General features: G+C 32.3%; 1 protein-coding gene across 1 annotated transcript in view; it reads right to left on the reverse strand.

Annotated features, from left to right (window-relative positions):
* LOC120586543 (uncharacterized) overlaps window positions 1-13,888 on the reverse strand; it is a gene marked incomplete at its 3' end in the record, with an annotated part of 85,676 nt that extends 71,788 nt beyond the window's left edge. Inside the window, exons 1-6 of the mRNA XM_039842916.1 lie at window positions 13,728-13,888; window positions 12,788-13,088; window positions 10,486-10,634; window positions 9,346-9,502; window positions 6,076-6,179; window positions 3,587-3,714 (exon numbers count right to left, since the gene is read on the reverse strand). Of these exons, the coding sequence (XP_039698850.1) occupies window positions 3,587-3,714; window positions 6,076-6,179; window positions 9,346-9,502; window positions 10,486-10,634; window positions 12,788-13,088; window positions 13,728-13,888 (1,000 nt within the window). The remainder of the gene's footprint in view (window positions 1-3,586; window positions 3,715-6,075; window positions 6,180-9,345; window positions 9,503-10,485; window positions 10,635-12,787; window positions 13,089-13,727) is intronic.
* Window positions 13,889-17,047: the final 3,159 nt, after the last annotated feature.

Below are 17,047 nucleotides of genomic sequence, written 5' to 3' on the forward strand. Positions count from 1 at the left end.
TAAAAAAATAAAGACTATACAAATTATAAAAATAAATGCAATAATTCTCAAACTATCTTCTCCAACTACCAGTCCCATAATCCACTGCATACATAGAGTAATTTACATACAGATATTATTTATTCAAGGGTATGAAACACGAAGCATTAATACAGAAATATTTTTAAACTAGTTTAAATATTATGCATTAAAAATTAATAACAGAAAAATTCTAATAACTGAAGGATGATTTATTGTGGTAAGTAGCATGTAGTGTTTGCCTGTGATGCTTAATTATTTACGTAGGTACACAAAGATATACACAGACACAAAGATATAAACCAGGAGTTTCAAAGACATAATTTGATAGTTTATACACTAATTTATTTCTTAAAATTTTATGGCGTATGGGTAGAGTTGGTTACCTAAATCCTTCTAATAGCTAGTCTTTCCTTATTCTACTAGTTTCTCATACTGGTCAGTGGGGACTGGTGGCATGGGGGTGAATGACCAGCAGTTTAGGTAGGGCAGTTCTTTATTGAACAGGTCTCTCCCTTTCTACATATTAATGATTCTGGTTCCCTGCCATTAAATGCCATTAGTACTCTCCAGTTTTTCAGACAACAATGAATACCTTCACTCCACACATGGAAACATCCCGAGGAGAATGATTGCATAACTTTTTGAGAATCATTCTCCTATTATGTTAAAAATTTAACCTAAAGATATTTCTCAGACATCATGAACTTGAGCATGACAATAATACTGAACTGTGGTCACAGGAAATGAGTAGAAGTGATGAGGGTATCTCTTTTCTTTTAGCAAGAATGTAGCTATAATGGTAGGAAGTGGAGCTGGGCTTGAGTTCATGACATAAAAGCTGTATGTTGGGAGTAGCTGATGTAACAAGACAGAAAGAGTCTGAGTCCCTAAATCATAAAAATGTATTCAGCACTGAACTACTTACATTTGTAATGTCTACTGAAAGTTTAAGCCAGTGTGATCTTTAACTTTTGTTATAACAGCCAAAGTGAGATCCTAGGTAATACTTTTTTTGATATAAAATTTTCTTCCACATTGCTTTAATTGTGATTTACTATGTTTGAGTTCAAAATCCAGAGCAGGTCTGGACCAGAACACAGTAGGAAAAGGAATCTTTTCTATTATAGAGATACATTTTTAAAAAATGAATGAAATTTTTAGATTTCATTAGTTGCTTTTCCACTTACATTATTTTGGACATTGTCCTAACTGTACACTCATATATATCCCACTTCTTTAGTCAGCTACAAAAAAAAGTAGTTCTTTGTAATAGTTATGTAATCATTCTCTTTGGTTTGCTGGTTGGTTTAGATGATGGTTTTAATTACAGATACTTAAGTTTTAGTGTGGTCCAATTTAGCAATATTTTCCTAAATTATTACCCCATACCATGCCTTCCTACTTCAAAATTATACATCACACTCAATTTTCCCTCTATTTTCACACCTTTATTAAAAACAATATAAAAAAGACCAGTAAATTACCATAAATATTCTCAGAATTTTAGGACAACCACCATTCAGGAAAATATAACAAAGATCAAATGCAGTCAGTTCAACACTTTTTGAGTGTTGTATTTTCTTACCTAAAATTTCCATTTAGTTCTTCTTCATATTTTTTATTTGCTAAGATTTTCTATCTTTTTAGAACTGCTCAAATGCTTGTTCTCTCAATTTCTTTCCCTCTACAGGATGACATTTCCTCATACCATGGCTTTTTTATTGAAATAATAGCCATGAAGAAACTATATTGACCCTTGATTTTCTGGGCAGTTTCCTTTTTCTGCTGTGAGGCATTTGTTTACAAAAGGTAACTCCTCTATATTTAAGCTGTACCTATGAAGGTTCAGTGATTGAGAGTGGTAGAGCACACATATTTCCTTCAACCAAAAAAACCCTCTTTTCCATTAATAATCTCTTTACAAATATATCTGTGGGATCCTTGTTACAATTTTTATTGTGGTCACCTTTTTTACCATATAAACCTACTCCACTGGTCAAGTTGAGGACTGTGTTAAACCATTTTACTGGTAGTACTAAAAAACATTTTGAAAAAAAGGAGGATTAATCAAACTCATAATTAACACTTAATGAATATTTTTCATGTGATGTCACAACCTCATCAAGAACCAGTCAATGGGGTTGTCTGACCATTGCAAGCTACCTTTCATTTATTTATTGTTTGCTATGTTATTTTTATTGCTAATTTTTTCTTTCATATTTTGCAATTATGATTTTTATATAGATGAATTAGTTTTACAAATATTAATTTGTAATCAGCCTCTTCATTACATTTTAAATTTCTGGTCAATTTAATTTTATGGCCCTCAAATATATAATCATGGATATAAAAACCCATATTCCTTTGTAATATTTATGCTTCTATAATTTCCTTTCATTGAACTAATATTTCTTAATGTAATTGAACAAGTATTTCTAGGCTACTACTTAATATCAGTAATAATTTGTTCTTTATGGGCATGGTCATTTGGATCTTAGAAAAATGCTTCTAAGTGTTCTATCATTAGGAAGTATCCAGCTATTCCTACTTTTAATAAAATTTTTTTAATAATCATATTATTTAGATATAAGATATTCTGATCCAACTACAAATTTTTGCATTTTTATTGTATCTGTAAAGTGTGTGGGGGATGAACAGATACAGGAATAGGATGCATCTGTCTTGTCAACATCGCTAAACTAAAATAATCCAGAACTGTATTCTCTGCAGATTTGGATTAGCATTGGCATAACAGACATTTTGAACAAATGTAAAGATGGATATGAAATAGTTGCTATCTATGTAGCTTTAGAAACTACAAGGCACAACATATTGTTGTATATACACATAATTGTTGCTTATCTGCTGGGTCACTGGGTAAGGAGCTCGTAAGCAGTTAAACCCATGGTTCTTCAAATCCTGCCAGATCTTCCTTTAACTTCTCCAACTTCTGGTCCAGATATCTGTGTAGTTTCTCCAACTGGCAGTAACTTCTCAATTCTCTTAGAGAATACCCTTATTACAAAAATTAAAGACTAACTTTCTTCCTAGGTGCGTGCAATGTGGATTTTAGGTTTTAGCAAGAAACATAGAAGCAATAACCTTTAAGCAGCTGCAAAAATTGTATGAGTTGAAATCCCTAAAATGTGTGTATGTATACAGCATATGTATTTAGATGTGTATTTTTCTCTTTTAATATTTCTGCTACTCTGTACAAGTCACAACTATAGAAAGACTTACCTATCTATCCTTGCATACTATACTATCTTCATTCCTGATTCATTTTTCCTCACTTATTTTGACTCATACCTAGAATGGCTTTTGGTGTTTTTCCTTTATTTGATATAAATTCCATGATATCTCAGGTCATTAATTATGTTCACTATATTCTGGCTGGTTAAGTTGAATAAATGTTTTAATTCAGTTTTTTTAAAAAAAATATGAAGTCTTATAAAATAATTATCAAGCAAAAATCAAGCAGTTTTCATTTGCTGTGACCATACTCTCCATAACACCATTATCAACATACACATAAACGTTAAAAAATAATCTTAAAGTCTGTTACCTGCACAAAATATTCTTAGCTGCTGGACTGGTGATATAACTTGCAAATGAGTAGTGAACAGATCAACAAATGCTCCAGGATAAATAATGAAGAGAAAAATCCCAAAGCCATTAAATCGAACTTGTTCCCTGAGATATCACATAAGAAAAAATTTTACTAATGCAATTGCATCTGTCAACTAATGCTACACAACATCAAGACTTATCATTGTAATTCAATTTTAAAAAAAATCAAAATTTCTCTAGATAATCCAAACCAAAACCAAATTAGATCATTTTTACACATACATATCACTTTTAACCCATTTCCCATTTGCCCTTAGAATACCTGCTGGTGAGACTTGCAGCTGTGTTTATCTGGAGATAACTCATGGATTACAATCCTAACTTTACCCCAAAAGTTTGCCACAAAGTATCTCACTTTTCTTATTTTCTCATTGCTCTAGTATACCAATATCTTGGGAAACAGAAGGCATGATACTATTTCTAGAATTCTGTTTTCAGTAGTGATATTTCCATTAACAAAATATAGTAATTCCCAATTGCTGAAAATGTCAAACCCTAGGAAAGATAGCATTCCTATGTATTATGTTGTCAGCCAAAGATTCATCTGATGAATCTAATTTATGGACACATTTCTGTTACATCAGGAATAGAGACAAGTTCTGTTTAGAAATAACTCCGAGAACAGTTTTTATATTTTATTTCCACATTGAAAACCAGTCATATTTGCTTGAGGCACAAAGACTGTGTTTATGTAAAATTAAATGAATGCTGGTAGCAAGCTGCATTTTCTTTTTCTAAATGGAAAATGGATTAGTGTTTAAAGTAGATTTGGGTATCTGTGAAATTTAATTCTTTAAAACAAGATAGATGAGAGTTAATAGACCAAAAGTGTAAAAGTAATAAATAAAGAGAAAAATTGACAGATTTAAGAGTGTATAGAATTTAGAAACTAAATGACTTGATATTATATTTGAAATACAAAATGACATAGAGAAAGAGAACAAAGTCATGGATAACTTGAAGATTTCTGTTAGGCAAATAATGACATCTAATAAAAAATGGAAAGAAATAGGAAGCCAATACTGGTGGTGGGAAGGCAAAGATGAGTTCAGTTTTGTATGGGTTAGTTTTGTTCTATATGTATGTATATAGCGAGATGTTTTGTTTTATGCACGATATGAAATTCAGAAGAAAGCCCTGAGGTAGAAATATATAATTAGAATTTGTTGATCCATACATGCAATGTAAGTGAATGCAATTTGCTAGAAATGATTTATAGATGAGAAGAAAACAAGGTTAAGGACACATTTCTTATAAAATCAGCACTGAGGGGAAAAAAACAAAAAACCAGAAGAAAACATTCTATGAAGAAACAAAAAGTGCCTAACATCAGGTGTAAAGTGAGGAAATTAAAGTATTGTCTTGGGTAAGTATAAAAATAGTGTGTATATATAATACCACCAATCTCTCCAAATCACTTTAATATGTTTTACAGTCACTTAGTTCTGAATATCCAAGGAAAGACTACTGCAAAATAACTTTTTCCTGGCAGTTATGATTTTAACTTAAATTATTTAAAATCTTTCACAAGTAGACTTAGAGTGATTAAACTATTAATAATAATGCTTCTATATGTAAAATCCTAAAGGCCATAAAGCTAAATGTGTTAAAACAACTGTGAAAAAGAAAAATCCATGTCCACTTAAACAATTGCTGTGTACATCTGTGTAATAGTATATGCTCTATCAAAATCATGGTTTATAGCTAGTTAATAATCTTTTGTTCTGATTAAACCTTCTCTGCTAAAACATTGATTCTTAACCTTTTATTTGGCCCATACATCCAAAGCATAAAACACATTTCTATAATTATACTTGGTCATTATGGCAGTAATTATCTTTCCAAAATCACTATTTTAGAAGTTGAGTAGACTAATACTTAGGTATAACTGAATGGTAAATTTAGGTTCACAAGCCCAACAAGATGTGATATTTAAAGTAAATCCCACTTTTCATTTTTTTACTTTCACAGGGGTTTCTATACAAGCTATGATATTTATTAACACATCCAGCACTTTCGATTTCCTTGTTCTAGCTAGCACAGGACACAAAGAAAAGCACAAAAATATCTCAAGTGATAAGTCATGGGTAAGCTTTGAGTGCAGTGGTTATCATTCTGACCCAGAGATGATTAGAAGAATCAGGTTTAAGGGTTAGATGAAAAACCTTGTAGCAGCAGAAAAACTTAATTATGAAAGTCCCAGATTATAGATATTCATGTGGTTAAATAAGCATATTAATACTCATATTATTCTTTTATATAAAAGATAAGCCACCTCCAAGTACCAATAGTTGATTTATACTGTGCAATTTCCACAGAAATAAAAAATACTAAAATACCAAAGGTGAGAGATTTTAGTGATAAACCCTTATAAATGAAAGACTTCTTTGCATGTAGTAGAAAGAAAAAGGTATATATCATTACCTAATAGCTGCTATCCCATGTCCAATTTCATGTACGACACCACTAATGAGGACTGCAGCAAAGAAATAGGTCAGTTGGTTGACAGGTAAATTTATACCAGGAACCTGTTGGTAGACACAATGATATATACACATTTGGGTGCTAAGACAAGGATATTTACTCTATTGTAAATAAAGGGGGTCAAATACATAGCAGTAGAAGATTTAAACTTTGGGTGGTGAACATACTGTACAACACACATATGATGTATTATTAACTGTTTACTTGAAAGCTATGTAATTTTATTAATAAATGTCACCCAATAATTTTAATAAAAAGTAAAAAAAAAAAAAAGTTTAAACCTACAAGTTGAAATGTTCTGTAAAAGTATTATAAGCAGAAATGATCCAGCTTTCCTTTTCTCCAGAATAAAGCAAAAAAACTAGTCAGTTTTATAAACTAGGTAGTTTCTCTTTAACAACACACCACCAATCTAAAGAGAAAACAAACAACAGAGTAAAAATGAGGAATGTACCTTACTGAAGTCTTCACCATGGAAAAGAATTAGGCAGCCTGTCAAAATGCCAGGGAATACACAATGACGTGAAAGGAGTTGGCAACTGATCTACCTTTAAAGGATGGAAGTCTGATTTTGGAACTATTAAAGTTCCTTTTCTCTCCTTTAAATTATTATTATAAGGTAGAAAAGGAAAATCTGAATCATTGCTATTTATACTACTTTTAAATTACAGAACATTCAGCTTGGAGGTCTGGACTTTATTTTTTCTTTTTCTTAAAATTATTGGGGTAACATTGTTAATTATATAGGTTTCAGATGTACAATTCAATAATATGTCATATGTATTTTCCAAAGTTAAATCTCCTTCTGTCATCATATATTTGACCCTCTCTACCAGTCTCTACCTGTCCCTCCCACTTTCTCTCTGGTGATCACTAAGCTGTTGTCTGTGTCCATGAGTCTGTTTCTCTTGTTACTCTCATGTAAAAAGAGTGAAATCATATGGTTCTCAATTTTTTCTTTCTTTTTTGGCTTAGCATGATCATCTCAAGGTCCATCCATGTTGTTATAAATGGTATTTCATCTTTTCTTACAGCTGAGCGATTTCATGTTTTATTTTTAGTTCAATTGGTATTTATTTTGTATACAACAGAATTTTTCATTTGCCCTCATTTAACAACTGAAGGCCAAAATCATGCAATGCTACCCGAATCCCTTTCTAAATTTCATCAATTGCAAATGTCTTTTCCCTAGTTATGACACTAATTTTTATAATTATTTTTAATGTATGCATAATGTTACACTAAGTGAAAACCATATATTTTAACTATTCCTCAAACATGCTGTTTTTTTTGTTTACTTCTAACTTTTCATAATAATAAATAGTATCACAGTAAAGAAATTAATGAACACTTTTATTATATGTGGAGGTATTTTATTTAAGCATCAGTTCCAGGTGTGGAAGTGCAAGATTGAATATTAAGTTTTTTTGTGATGCTCATTGTCTTAAATCATCTGACCTTACTAAATAGCTTTGAAGAACATCAATCTTCCATTTAATACATATACATGTTGTTAGGAGTCCGTTCAACTCAACAGATTGCTTCTGTAACTATTCACTAAATTAAGATTAATTTTCATATATTCCCACTATATTACAAAGTGTTTTGATAAATAATTTCAAATAAATCTATAACTTTGCTATATTAGGTCACTGATATTCTATTATTTTGTACATGCAATGAAGATACGGATATATGGACACAATATTAGTATTTGTGTAACTATATAGAATGTATGTAACTATACAAACAGCTGGTCTTGTTTAATGGCAATGGTATTTGATTGTCCATCTGACTTTGCCATGATTACACAGGATATTATATGTATTTGAACACTGACCTGTGAACATTCAATAATACCACCAGTTTTAGGGAATTAACTTTGAACAAACCTGTACGTAATTATAGAGTAAAAAGAAATTATGTCCTCCAAGATACAAAATCATAATCAAATTCAGGAGATATAAGATTCTTAACTTATACATAAATATGCATAGTAGAACACAGAGTATAGCTAGTTTCTTAATGTTTACAAAGCACAGCTCTCTTAATAGAGCCAACATATGAGCTGCAAACAGAAATAATTTCTTCTCTAAACACAGAACATTTGTCATCCTAGTCCTTGATGACAAGCAGAGCAAAGACATATTACCTTCAAGTCTGCTTCTTTCACTTGTACGCTCTTTGTTGAAAAACAAATTTCACTCATATAAACTGAGCATCATTCTAAACTCTTCTTTCTTCTTTTACTTCACATTTGATTAATCACCACGGTCTGAGAGCTCCACTCCAATAAAATCAACCTGAATACACTCACTTCATTCTTTTTGAACTAATTTAGTTTACATTTTTATGGCTTATAACATGAATTAGTCCAACTATCATTTTAAACGGTCTTTGGTCTAACCTTACTTTGGCCCATTCTGAACAATCTGTTATATTCAGGTAAAGTCAAAATTTCCTGGAATGGTACTTTGGAATATATTCCTTATTTCTTGTACTGTCCATTTCTCTTGCCATCACACTTAACTTTCCTACAACTATACATCTCCCAAACACAGATCAAAATTGTGACAAACATTACTTTTGTTAACAGTAGCACAACATAATCTAAGGACTTTCACAGTCAATTTTTTAGCTTATAAGAGCTCTTACAAGAGAAATTATAATTTTTTTGGCTGACTTTTAATAGCCTCATGATGACCTAGCTGAATGGAGACCACAACAGAGGAGTTTTAAAAAGTCTGTTACTAATCCTTAATGGTACCTTATATTAACAACTAATATAAAAACATAATATCTATGACTCATGCAAGTGCGAGATATAAATGTTAACACAAATAAAAATTTAGCCAGTGATAGAACATATCCAAAACTCTGGAAATGTGATTTAATGAGGTAAAAGTAAACATGTATTTTAAAGTTTAAGTAAGTAGGGCTATTTGTCTATAGTTTTAATTGTTTAACATCTCGAGAAGACAGGATGAATTAAATTGTCTATATTGTTATCATTCTGAATAATGGTCCATTTCTCCTACAGTTACTTAATGGGTTAACAATTTTTAGTAATTCTCACTATATTCCTACTAATTTTTAACTCAGGGCATATAATTTGAAAGATTATTTTCATATTTTTATTACAAATGAGTTACACCAAACATGCTACCATTTTAATCTAAACCTAAACTTTTCCTTTTAAAGGACACTTACCACAACTTGGAGAACCTGCTCACTGTGAACAGAAGAGGAAGACAAAGAAGAGGGGGAGCCAGGCACCATTTGTGCCAAAGTATGCACTAGTGTTTTTCCAAGGAGGAAAAAAGAACTAAACATGGCAATTACTCCAAATACCATTCCAAAGTTGAACCTGTCAAAAGTAAAATTACATAAATGTACAACTTCTCATTATTTGAATACTAAGAAATACATCAGCCATACTGTATAGCCTCAAGATTCTGGCAAGAATTTCAATAATTCTGCTTCTTCCACCCACCTGAACTTCAGATACTTCACTATAAAGTTTGCACTGATCTATTTAAATAATATCAGCAATTTATGATTCTATAGTAACTAAAGAGGCTGAATATTGTTTCCAATTAAAAACACACTATTTAGGTTTATTCTCATGTCTTTTTTTAATTTACATATTGATCTTTTCATTTAGTTCTTAAATATTTACAAAGGCTCTGTCAACATGATATCATTTTACTTATTATATTCTTTTTTTTTTTTTACCTTTGAGGACAAAAAAGTTTATTAACATTAAAGTGTGATAATTTCCTTTACTGATTTAATAATTGAAAGTTATCCTTCTGTGGTTTCATATAACCTTTCAGATAAGTCTTGTTTCTCAATAAACTTATTAATGTCGCCTAATTTTTCAAAGTAAAAGGCAGTTCATATTAGCTTTATTATCTTTAATGTCTACAGAAACTGAAGAAATGTCACCTTTTTCACTGTTGATTTTTTGTTTACTTTTCTTTTCTTCTTGATCATTCACACTAGAAAGTTTAATTTAATTAATCTTTTCAAAGAACCTACTTGGGCTTTAGTGGTTTTCTCTACTGTACATCTGTTTTGTATTTTAATTATTTCTGCCTTATCTTTATTATCTCTTTATTTCTATCTCCTTTGCTTTGATTTTCTATGGCATTTTCTGATACTCTGTTTTTATTTATTTTTATTCCATTTGGAGCTGCTGAACAAAAAGAAATTTAGCCAAGTCCTTCCTTCTCTCTGTATACTAGAAGTAAATTTTGAAACAAGTAAAAATGATTGAAATACCTAATTTAACAAGCTATTTCTCAAAATCACAATGAAAAACTTAAACCAAAAAGAAAAAAGTAATACCACTGGTAAAGCATCCTTGCTTTCCGCCGTCCCCAACTGTAAAAGGCATTATTGAAAAGAGCAGTTTGCCATCTTATGTGAAAAGGAGAGATGCTTAATCCATTGTTTTCCAGCCATTCTTCATACGAATGCTTAAAATACACAGATGACTAAGAAAGAAAGAAAAGTTCCACATTACTCAATTTTGAAGAATAATTTGCACTGTTTAAGAAAAGGAAACACAAGTTATTTTCTACACATAATTATGATACTAGCTGCCCAGAACGATGATTTTAAAGATTTCTCATCAGTATCAAGGCCACTAGGCAAAATATGTAAGGGTCTTAGACTAGCTTGTCTACATTTACTCCAGAAGCCTAGAGGAAAAAGGAGTCTGATATTATGGTTTACAAAGACCCCCCCAAACAAGGTATCAGAAGAGATATGTTCCCAAATTACAAAAATAGCTACTTGGAGTCTGTGCTATTTTCTTACTAAATAATTACCCCCAAGAAATTAGGCTTGCTTTAATTATTTAAAGTCTTTATATTCTCTGAGATTTGGTGGGATGCTACTTAAATGCAAAATCAAAAACATGCTTCTCTCCAAAAAATTAAAAAAGCAATAGCTGACAGAACTACAAGGAGAAACAGAGATTAACATTTAGAGTTTTTGATTTTGATATCCCATTTTTTTAATTACTAGAAAATTAATCTGAATGTTAGCAGTGATATTTTAGGTTTGTACTATACTACAGTTTTCTAGACTTCCTATGCTTTTCTATACCAAAACAAATTACCACAAAATTAGTGGCTTAAAAACCCTGATTTATTATTCTATAGTTTTGTACATCAGATGTCTAATACGGCTCTTACTAGGCTAAAATCAAGGTATCAGCAGGGCTGTGTTTCATCTGGAAGCTTAGGAAAGAATCTAATTCCTTGCCTTTTCCAGTTTGTACAGTTCATCAATATTTCCTTGGCTAATAAATTTCTTCCACTATATTCCAAAGCAGCAATGCTGCATCTCTTTCTATTTTTCTTAGGTCATTGTTATGTTTCTCTGACCACAGTTCTTTTAAGGTCTCCAATGATTACAGTGGGGTAAACCAGATAATACAAAATGGTATCAATGACTAAAGGTTAGTAATTTAATCTTATATCTTATTCTTATTCTACTCATGTATATCTTATTCTACTCATCCATGGGTAAAAGAAGAAATCAAAAGAGAATTAGAAAGATTTTTGGAACTGAATAAAAATGTAACTACACTTTATTAGTATTTAGAAATACTGTTAAAGCAGTAGATGGAGGTTAAGGGGGTATACAGTACTAAAGAAGGATAAGTAACATTAAAACAGATCTGAAGTCTATGTTTTCAGCTTACCTTAAGCAAAAGAGAAAAGAAGAGCAAATTAAATCCATAGTAAACAAAAGAAAATAATAAAGGAGAAATCAATAAAACAGAAAAACAATCAAGGATAATCAATACAATTAAAATCTGATTCTTTGAGATCAATAAAATTGATAAACCTCTACCTGGACTTATTAGAAGGAAAAGAAAAAAAAAAATAACAGAGATGAGAGCAATGGTACCATTACAGACTCTATAAATACCCAAAGAATAATAAGGGACTATTATGAACAACTTCATGACAATAAATTTGATAACTTAGATAATATAGACCAATTCCATGAGACATAACTACCATCAAAGATCACTGAAAGAAGAAGAAGAAAAAAAATAAGCTGCTAGCCATCAGTAGATATTTTTCTTTCTCAGGGTCTACAATTCCAAAAAGACTACAAATTGAGGGGGACTTTCTTTTGACAAAAGAGGGAAATAATGAAAGCAAAACAAAACAAAACAAAACACTTAACTTCGTTATGGTAAAACAGCTGAATGCTATGTGTGTTATATGTCAATATAGTTTATAAAAGAAAAAAGGGTTGTCAGTTTCTATTTAGTGTGGTACCGGAATGAGAAACACCTGAAAGTTTATTAGAAATAGGGCATCTGAGACATCAACGCAGGTCTGCTAAATCAGAATCTGCATTTAACTGGAAGATTATTTTACGCACATTAAAGCTTGAGACAATTACTCTAAGTTACAACGTGATTTTATTGACTGCAATCTCAGCGTTCGTAAAAAGTTGTGACCTGTTCCTACAGGAAAGTTTTATTTTCCCTTACCCTTCCTAGGCCAGGTTCCGAAGGCTGCAATGCTGGCCGAGCAAGCAAGGCAGAAAGGTTACAGAATGCCTCCGAATACACAGGGCCTTGTCCTGCGCATTTTTTGGTGTTCGGACCTGACACACTCACCTTCAGCAGCAAATCGGTTAAATAGACCGCAGTCCAGCAAACCACTACCACCACAACCAGCGAAAGAGGGATCATGGCGACGGCGGAAGTCCCTTTGCTCTGCTCCGCAGGAACACGATGTCGCGGTTCTTTTTCTCCGCGTTGGCGCCGTTTCCCTACGGACCCTATAGCAAGAACACAGCGACGAATCTGCGTGTAGTGAAAAAAAGGGGCGTGGGTTTCTTTCTCTGAGACACAACCAGCCCAAGGCCGCCTGCTGTTTAGAGCGCAGAACGTGTTTCCTACCAAACAACCCGGGAAACTAAACAATAATACCTGTAAAAATGAACACTAAAACGCTTATACGTGATTAGTAACCAACAACTTCCTAATTTTTGTCCGTTTCTACTTTAGAACCAACCACATTAAGCCAAATGTGCAACTCTAACCGATCACAGAGGATATCCCACTTTCCTTTTTTACCATTGTAAAGCTTTCCACCCCTCTCCCAAACACAAACTTACTATAAACCTCTAAATAAATGGCCTTTCTTGTTCTTATTTCCGTGCTCTTCATTTACTTTCACATTATATACTTAGAGTGAAATGCATAAACGTTAACTGCAGTTTGATTAATTTTCACGTACCTATCCACCACTGTTACAGCCAAGCGGGATAGAGAATCTTTTAAAATCCGTGCTACATTATTTCATGCTCTTATCCAGTCAATCCTTCCCCGTTACCATTACTTCTATTTATTTTCCAACACATAGTTTCTATTCTGAAGAGTTATATAAACTGAATTATGCAGTCTTTTTCTCTCACATTTTACTGAACATAGCATTTTTACATTCATCCATGCTGTTTAAATTACCTTCTCTATTTCTGCCTCAACAATTTCCATTGTAAAATCTGAAATTGTGTTCGGTTTAAAAGAAATTAAGCCCTGAATATCCACTCACATTTTTGTTAAAGTATATTTCATCATAGCTCCAACTGCAAAAGTGGTTCCAAATCTTGCCAGCGTACTAGAATCACCTGCAGCGACTTTTGAAGTGTCCACATGTCCAGGATGCACTCCAAACCAATTTGAAATCTCTATGGCTTGGGACTCACAAATCATTATTACTTTAAGCTATTCAGTTAACTGTGCAGATAAGGTTAACAAACACAGAACCGGATCTTTCTAGGTGGCAGGAAATATGTAATCATCAGCTTTTCTGTATTTTCTGAATTTTCTAAACTCTATTTCATTTTAAAACTTCTAGAAAAGCTGTATAACTTACTAACAGTTAATACTTAACATCGACATTTAATACTTACTGCCAAATACTGAAAACATAATGCTACCTTAAAAACAAGTATCTTAAATTAAAATGGCCCCCTAATTCATACCAAATTTAAAACACTCTTAACATGATATATTTATAATATATATTGCTCTTAATCTGCCTTTGTTCCCTATTGTTTTACAAGTTTTAATAATTTACCAACCCATTTTTCCAGTTCCAAGAAATCCTAAGACATAGAGTTACATCCTTTTGTACACATGCATATAGTATTTTATAAATTTCTTCAAATTAGTTTTGAAAATATTTAGGTATAAATTATATTTTATAAAATTTTGTGTTTGACCAGGCTTTGACAATTTTCCGTGAACCATTTGAAATGATGTTTGCATTATATTATTTTTACTATATTTTATTTTTCAATTACAGTGGATATGCAATATTATTTTATATTAGTTTCAGGTGTACAGCATAGTGGTTAAACATATATACAGTTTATGAAGTGATCCCACCTTGCACTATATATAATTATTACAATATTATTTATTATATTCTTTATGCTTCACTTTATATCCCTGTGATTATTTTGTAACTAATAATTGGTACTTATCAATTCCTTTGCCTTTTCACCCCTAACTGCCACCGTCCCTCCAAAGTGGCAAGCTTCAAAATGTTCTTGGTATCTATGAGACTGTTTCTGCTTTGTTTTTGTTGTTTTTTACATTCCATATATAAGTCAAATTGTATAGTATTTGCCTTTGTCTGATTTACTTCACTCAGCTCAGTACCCCCTATATCCATCCATGTTACTGTAGATGGCAAGATTTTATTCACTTTTATAACTGAGTAATATTTTATTGTGTATATGTACCACATCTTCTTTGTCTATTCATCTATTGATGGACACTTAGGTTGCTTCTATATGTTGGCTATTGTAAATAATGATACTGTGATATGCATATGTCTTTTCAAATTAATGTTTTCAGTTTCTTCAGATAAATACCCAGAAGTGGAATTACTGGGTCCTTCTTTGTCTCCTTTTATATAATCTTTGTTTTAAAGTCTATTTCATCTGGTAGAAGTATTGATATCCCAGATTTTATTTGTTGTATATATTTTTTTGCTTTCTATTTTCATGAAGTATCTTTTGATCTGAAGTGAGTCTCTTGTAGGCAGTACATGAAAGGGTCTCATTTTCTTATCCATTCAGTAATCTCATGTCTTTTGATTGGAGCATTTAATACATTTACCTAAAAGTAATTGTTGATAGGTATATAGTGATTGCCATTTTATTATTCATATTTTTGATCTTTCTTCTTAAAGATATCCCTTTGGTAGTGATGACCTCCGTTAGTTTATTCTTGTCTAGGGAGCTCTTTATCTGTCCTTCAATTTTAATTTATAGACTTGCTGGGTAGAGTAATCTTGGTTGTAGGTCCATTCTTTTAATCACTTTGACTATTATTTTATACCAATCCCTTTTGACCCACAGAATTTCTGTTCAGAAATCAGCTAACTATCTTACAGAATCTGTCTTTTAGGTATTCAGTTGCTTTTCTTTTCATGCTTTTATGATTTCTCTTTGACTTTAATCTTTAGCATTTTAATTATGATATGTGGGCCTCTTTGGGTTCATCTTGTTTGGGACTGTCCATACTTCCTGGGTGTGTGTGTGTGTGTGTGTGTGTGTGTGTGTGTGTGTGTGTATTTTTGGGTGGGGGAGGGTCAGGTTAGGACAGTTTTTCATCACTTTTTCTGCAAACAGGTTTTCAATTCCTTGCTCTCTTCTCCTTTTAGCATCCTTATAATGCAAATGTTGGTATGCTTGATGTTGTCCCCTTAAACTATCTTCATTTAGAGGTGATTTTTTTTTTTGCTATTCTTGATAGGACTTTCTTTTTACCAGCTTGTTTCCAGATCACTGATTCTTCTTCATCTAATCTACTTCTGATTTCTTCTAATATATTCACTTCAGTTATTGTATTATTCATTTGTGACTGGTTCTTTTATATGTTTTTTAATCTTTGTTTTATATTTCTCATTTCATTGTTGATATTTTCACTGAACTCACATATGGTTCCCTTAAGTTAACTGAGCATTTTTATTACTAAGGCTTTGAGCTATCCATCTGATAGATTGTTGTTTTCATTTTGTTAGTTCTTGTTCTAGAGTTTTGTTCTATTTTTCATTTCTGAAATGTTTCTTTATCTCCTCATTTTGGATGCCTCTCTATGTTTGTAGAACTGTTACATCTACTGGCCTTTTGTAGTAGGTGTCCTCTGGGGCCCAGTATCGCAGTCTCTTTGGTGACCTGAGATGAATGCTTCAAGAGTATCCCTCATGGGACTTATATGTATCTTCTGGTTTGAGCCTTTATTTCTGTTGGCATGTCAGGGGATGGCATTGACCTTTGGGCTGACTGGCTGTTAGGATTACCTGTGATTATAGCAGAGATGTTGTGTAGAGCAGGAGTCACTTTAGTAGGGCTCTGGTGTCTTCCAAATCAGCCCTTTGGGTGGGTTGTTAGTGGAACTGGTTCAGTGGTACTCTAGGGTAGTCAGAAGCTGGCCACCAATGTGTTCATTCTGGTGCCTCTTGGGAGGAGCTCTAGTGAAGGCCAAAGTAGGATGGTCACAGTTCAACTGAGAAATGCATAAGAATCTCTCTACTGTAATTTTCAGCAAAATAACTTTCATTTGCCATCCTATATGGAACACCTCACCCAATATCAGATTTCTGATAGCAACTTGAGGTAAGGACTTGAAAATATTAAGAATTTAGTAGAGATGGGTAGGAGAAAAAAATGGCATAGATGATAGGGACTCTGTTCATTCCTCTGGTGACCAAATCAAAGTAGCAACGGAAACAAGAAGTAAATAGGAAGGAAAATCACCTGGGATCTAGATGAGCAAGCCATACAAGTAGGCAGAAATCTAAGAGATTGCCCTACAGTGGCAGAAGGTAAGACGGGGTGAGGATGTGCGGCTGCCTGA

This window comes from Pteropus medius, unplaced genomic scaffold (assembly GCF_902729225.1).
Source record: "Pteropus medius unplaced genomic scaffold, Ma_sr-lr_union100, whole genome shotgun sequence".
Taxonomy (NCBI): Eukaryota; Metazoa; Chordata; class Mammalia; order Chiroptera; family Pteropodidae; genus Pteropus; species Pteropus medius.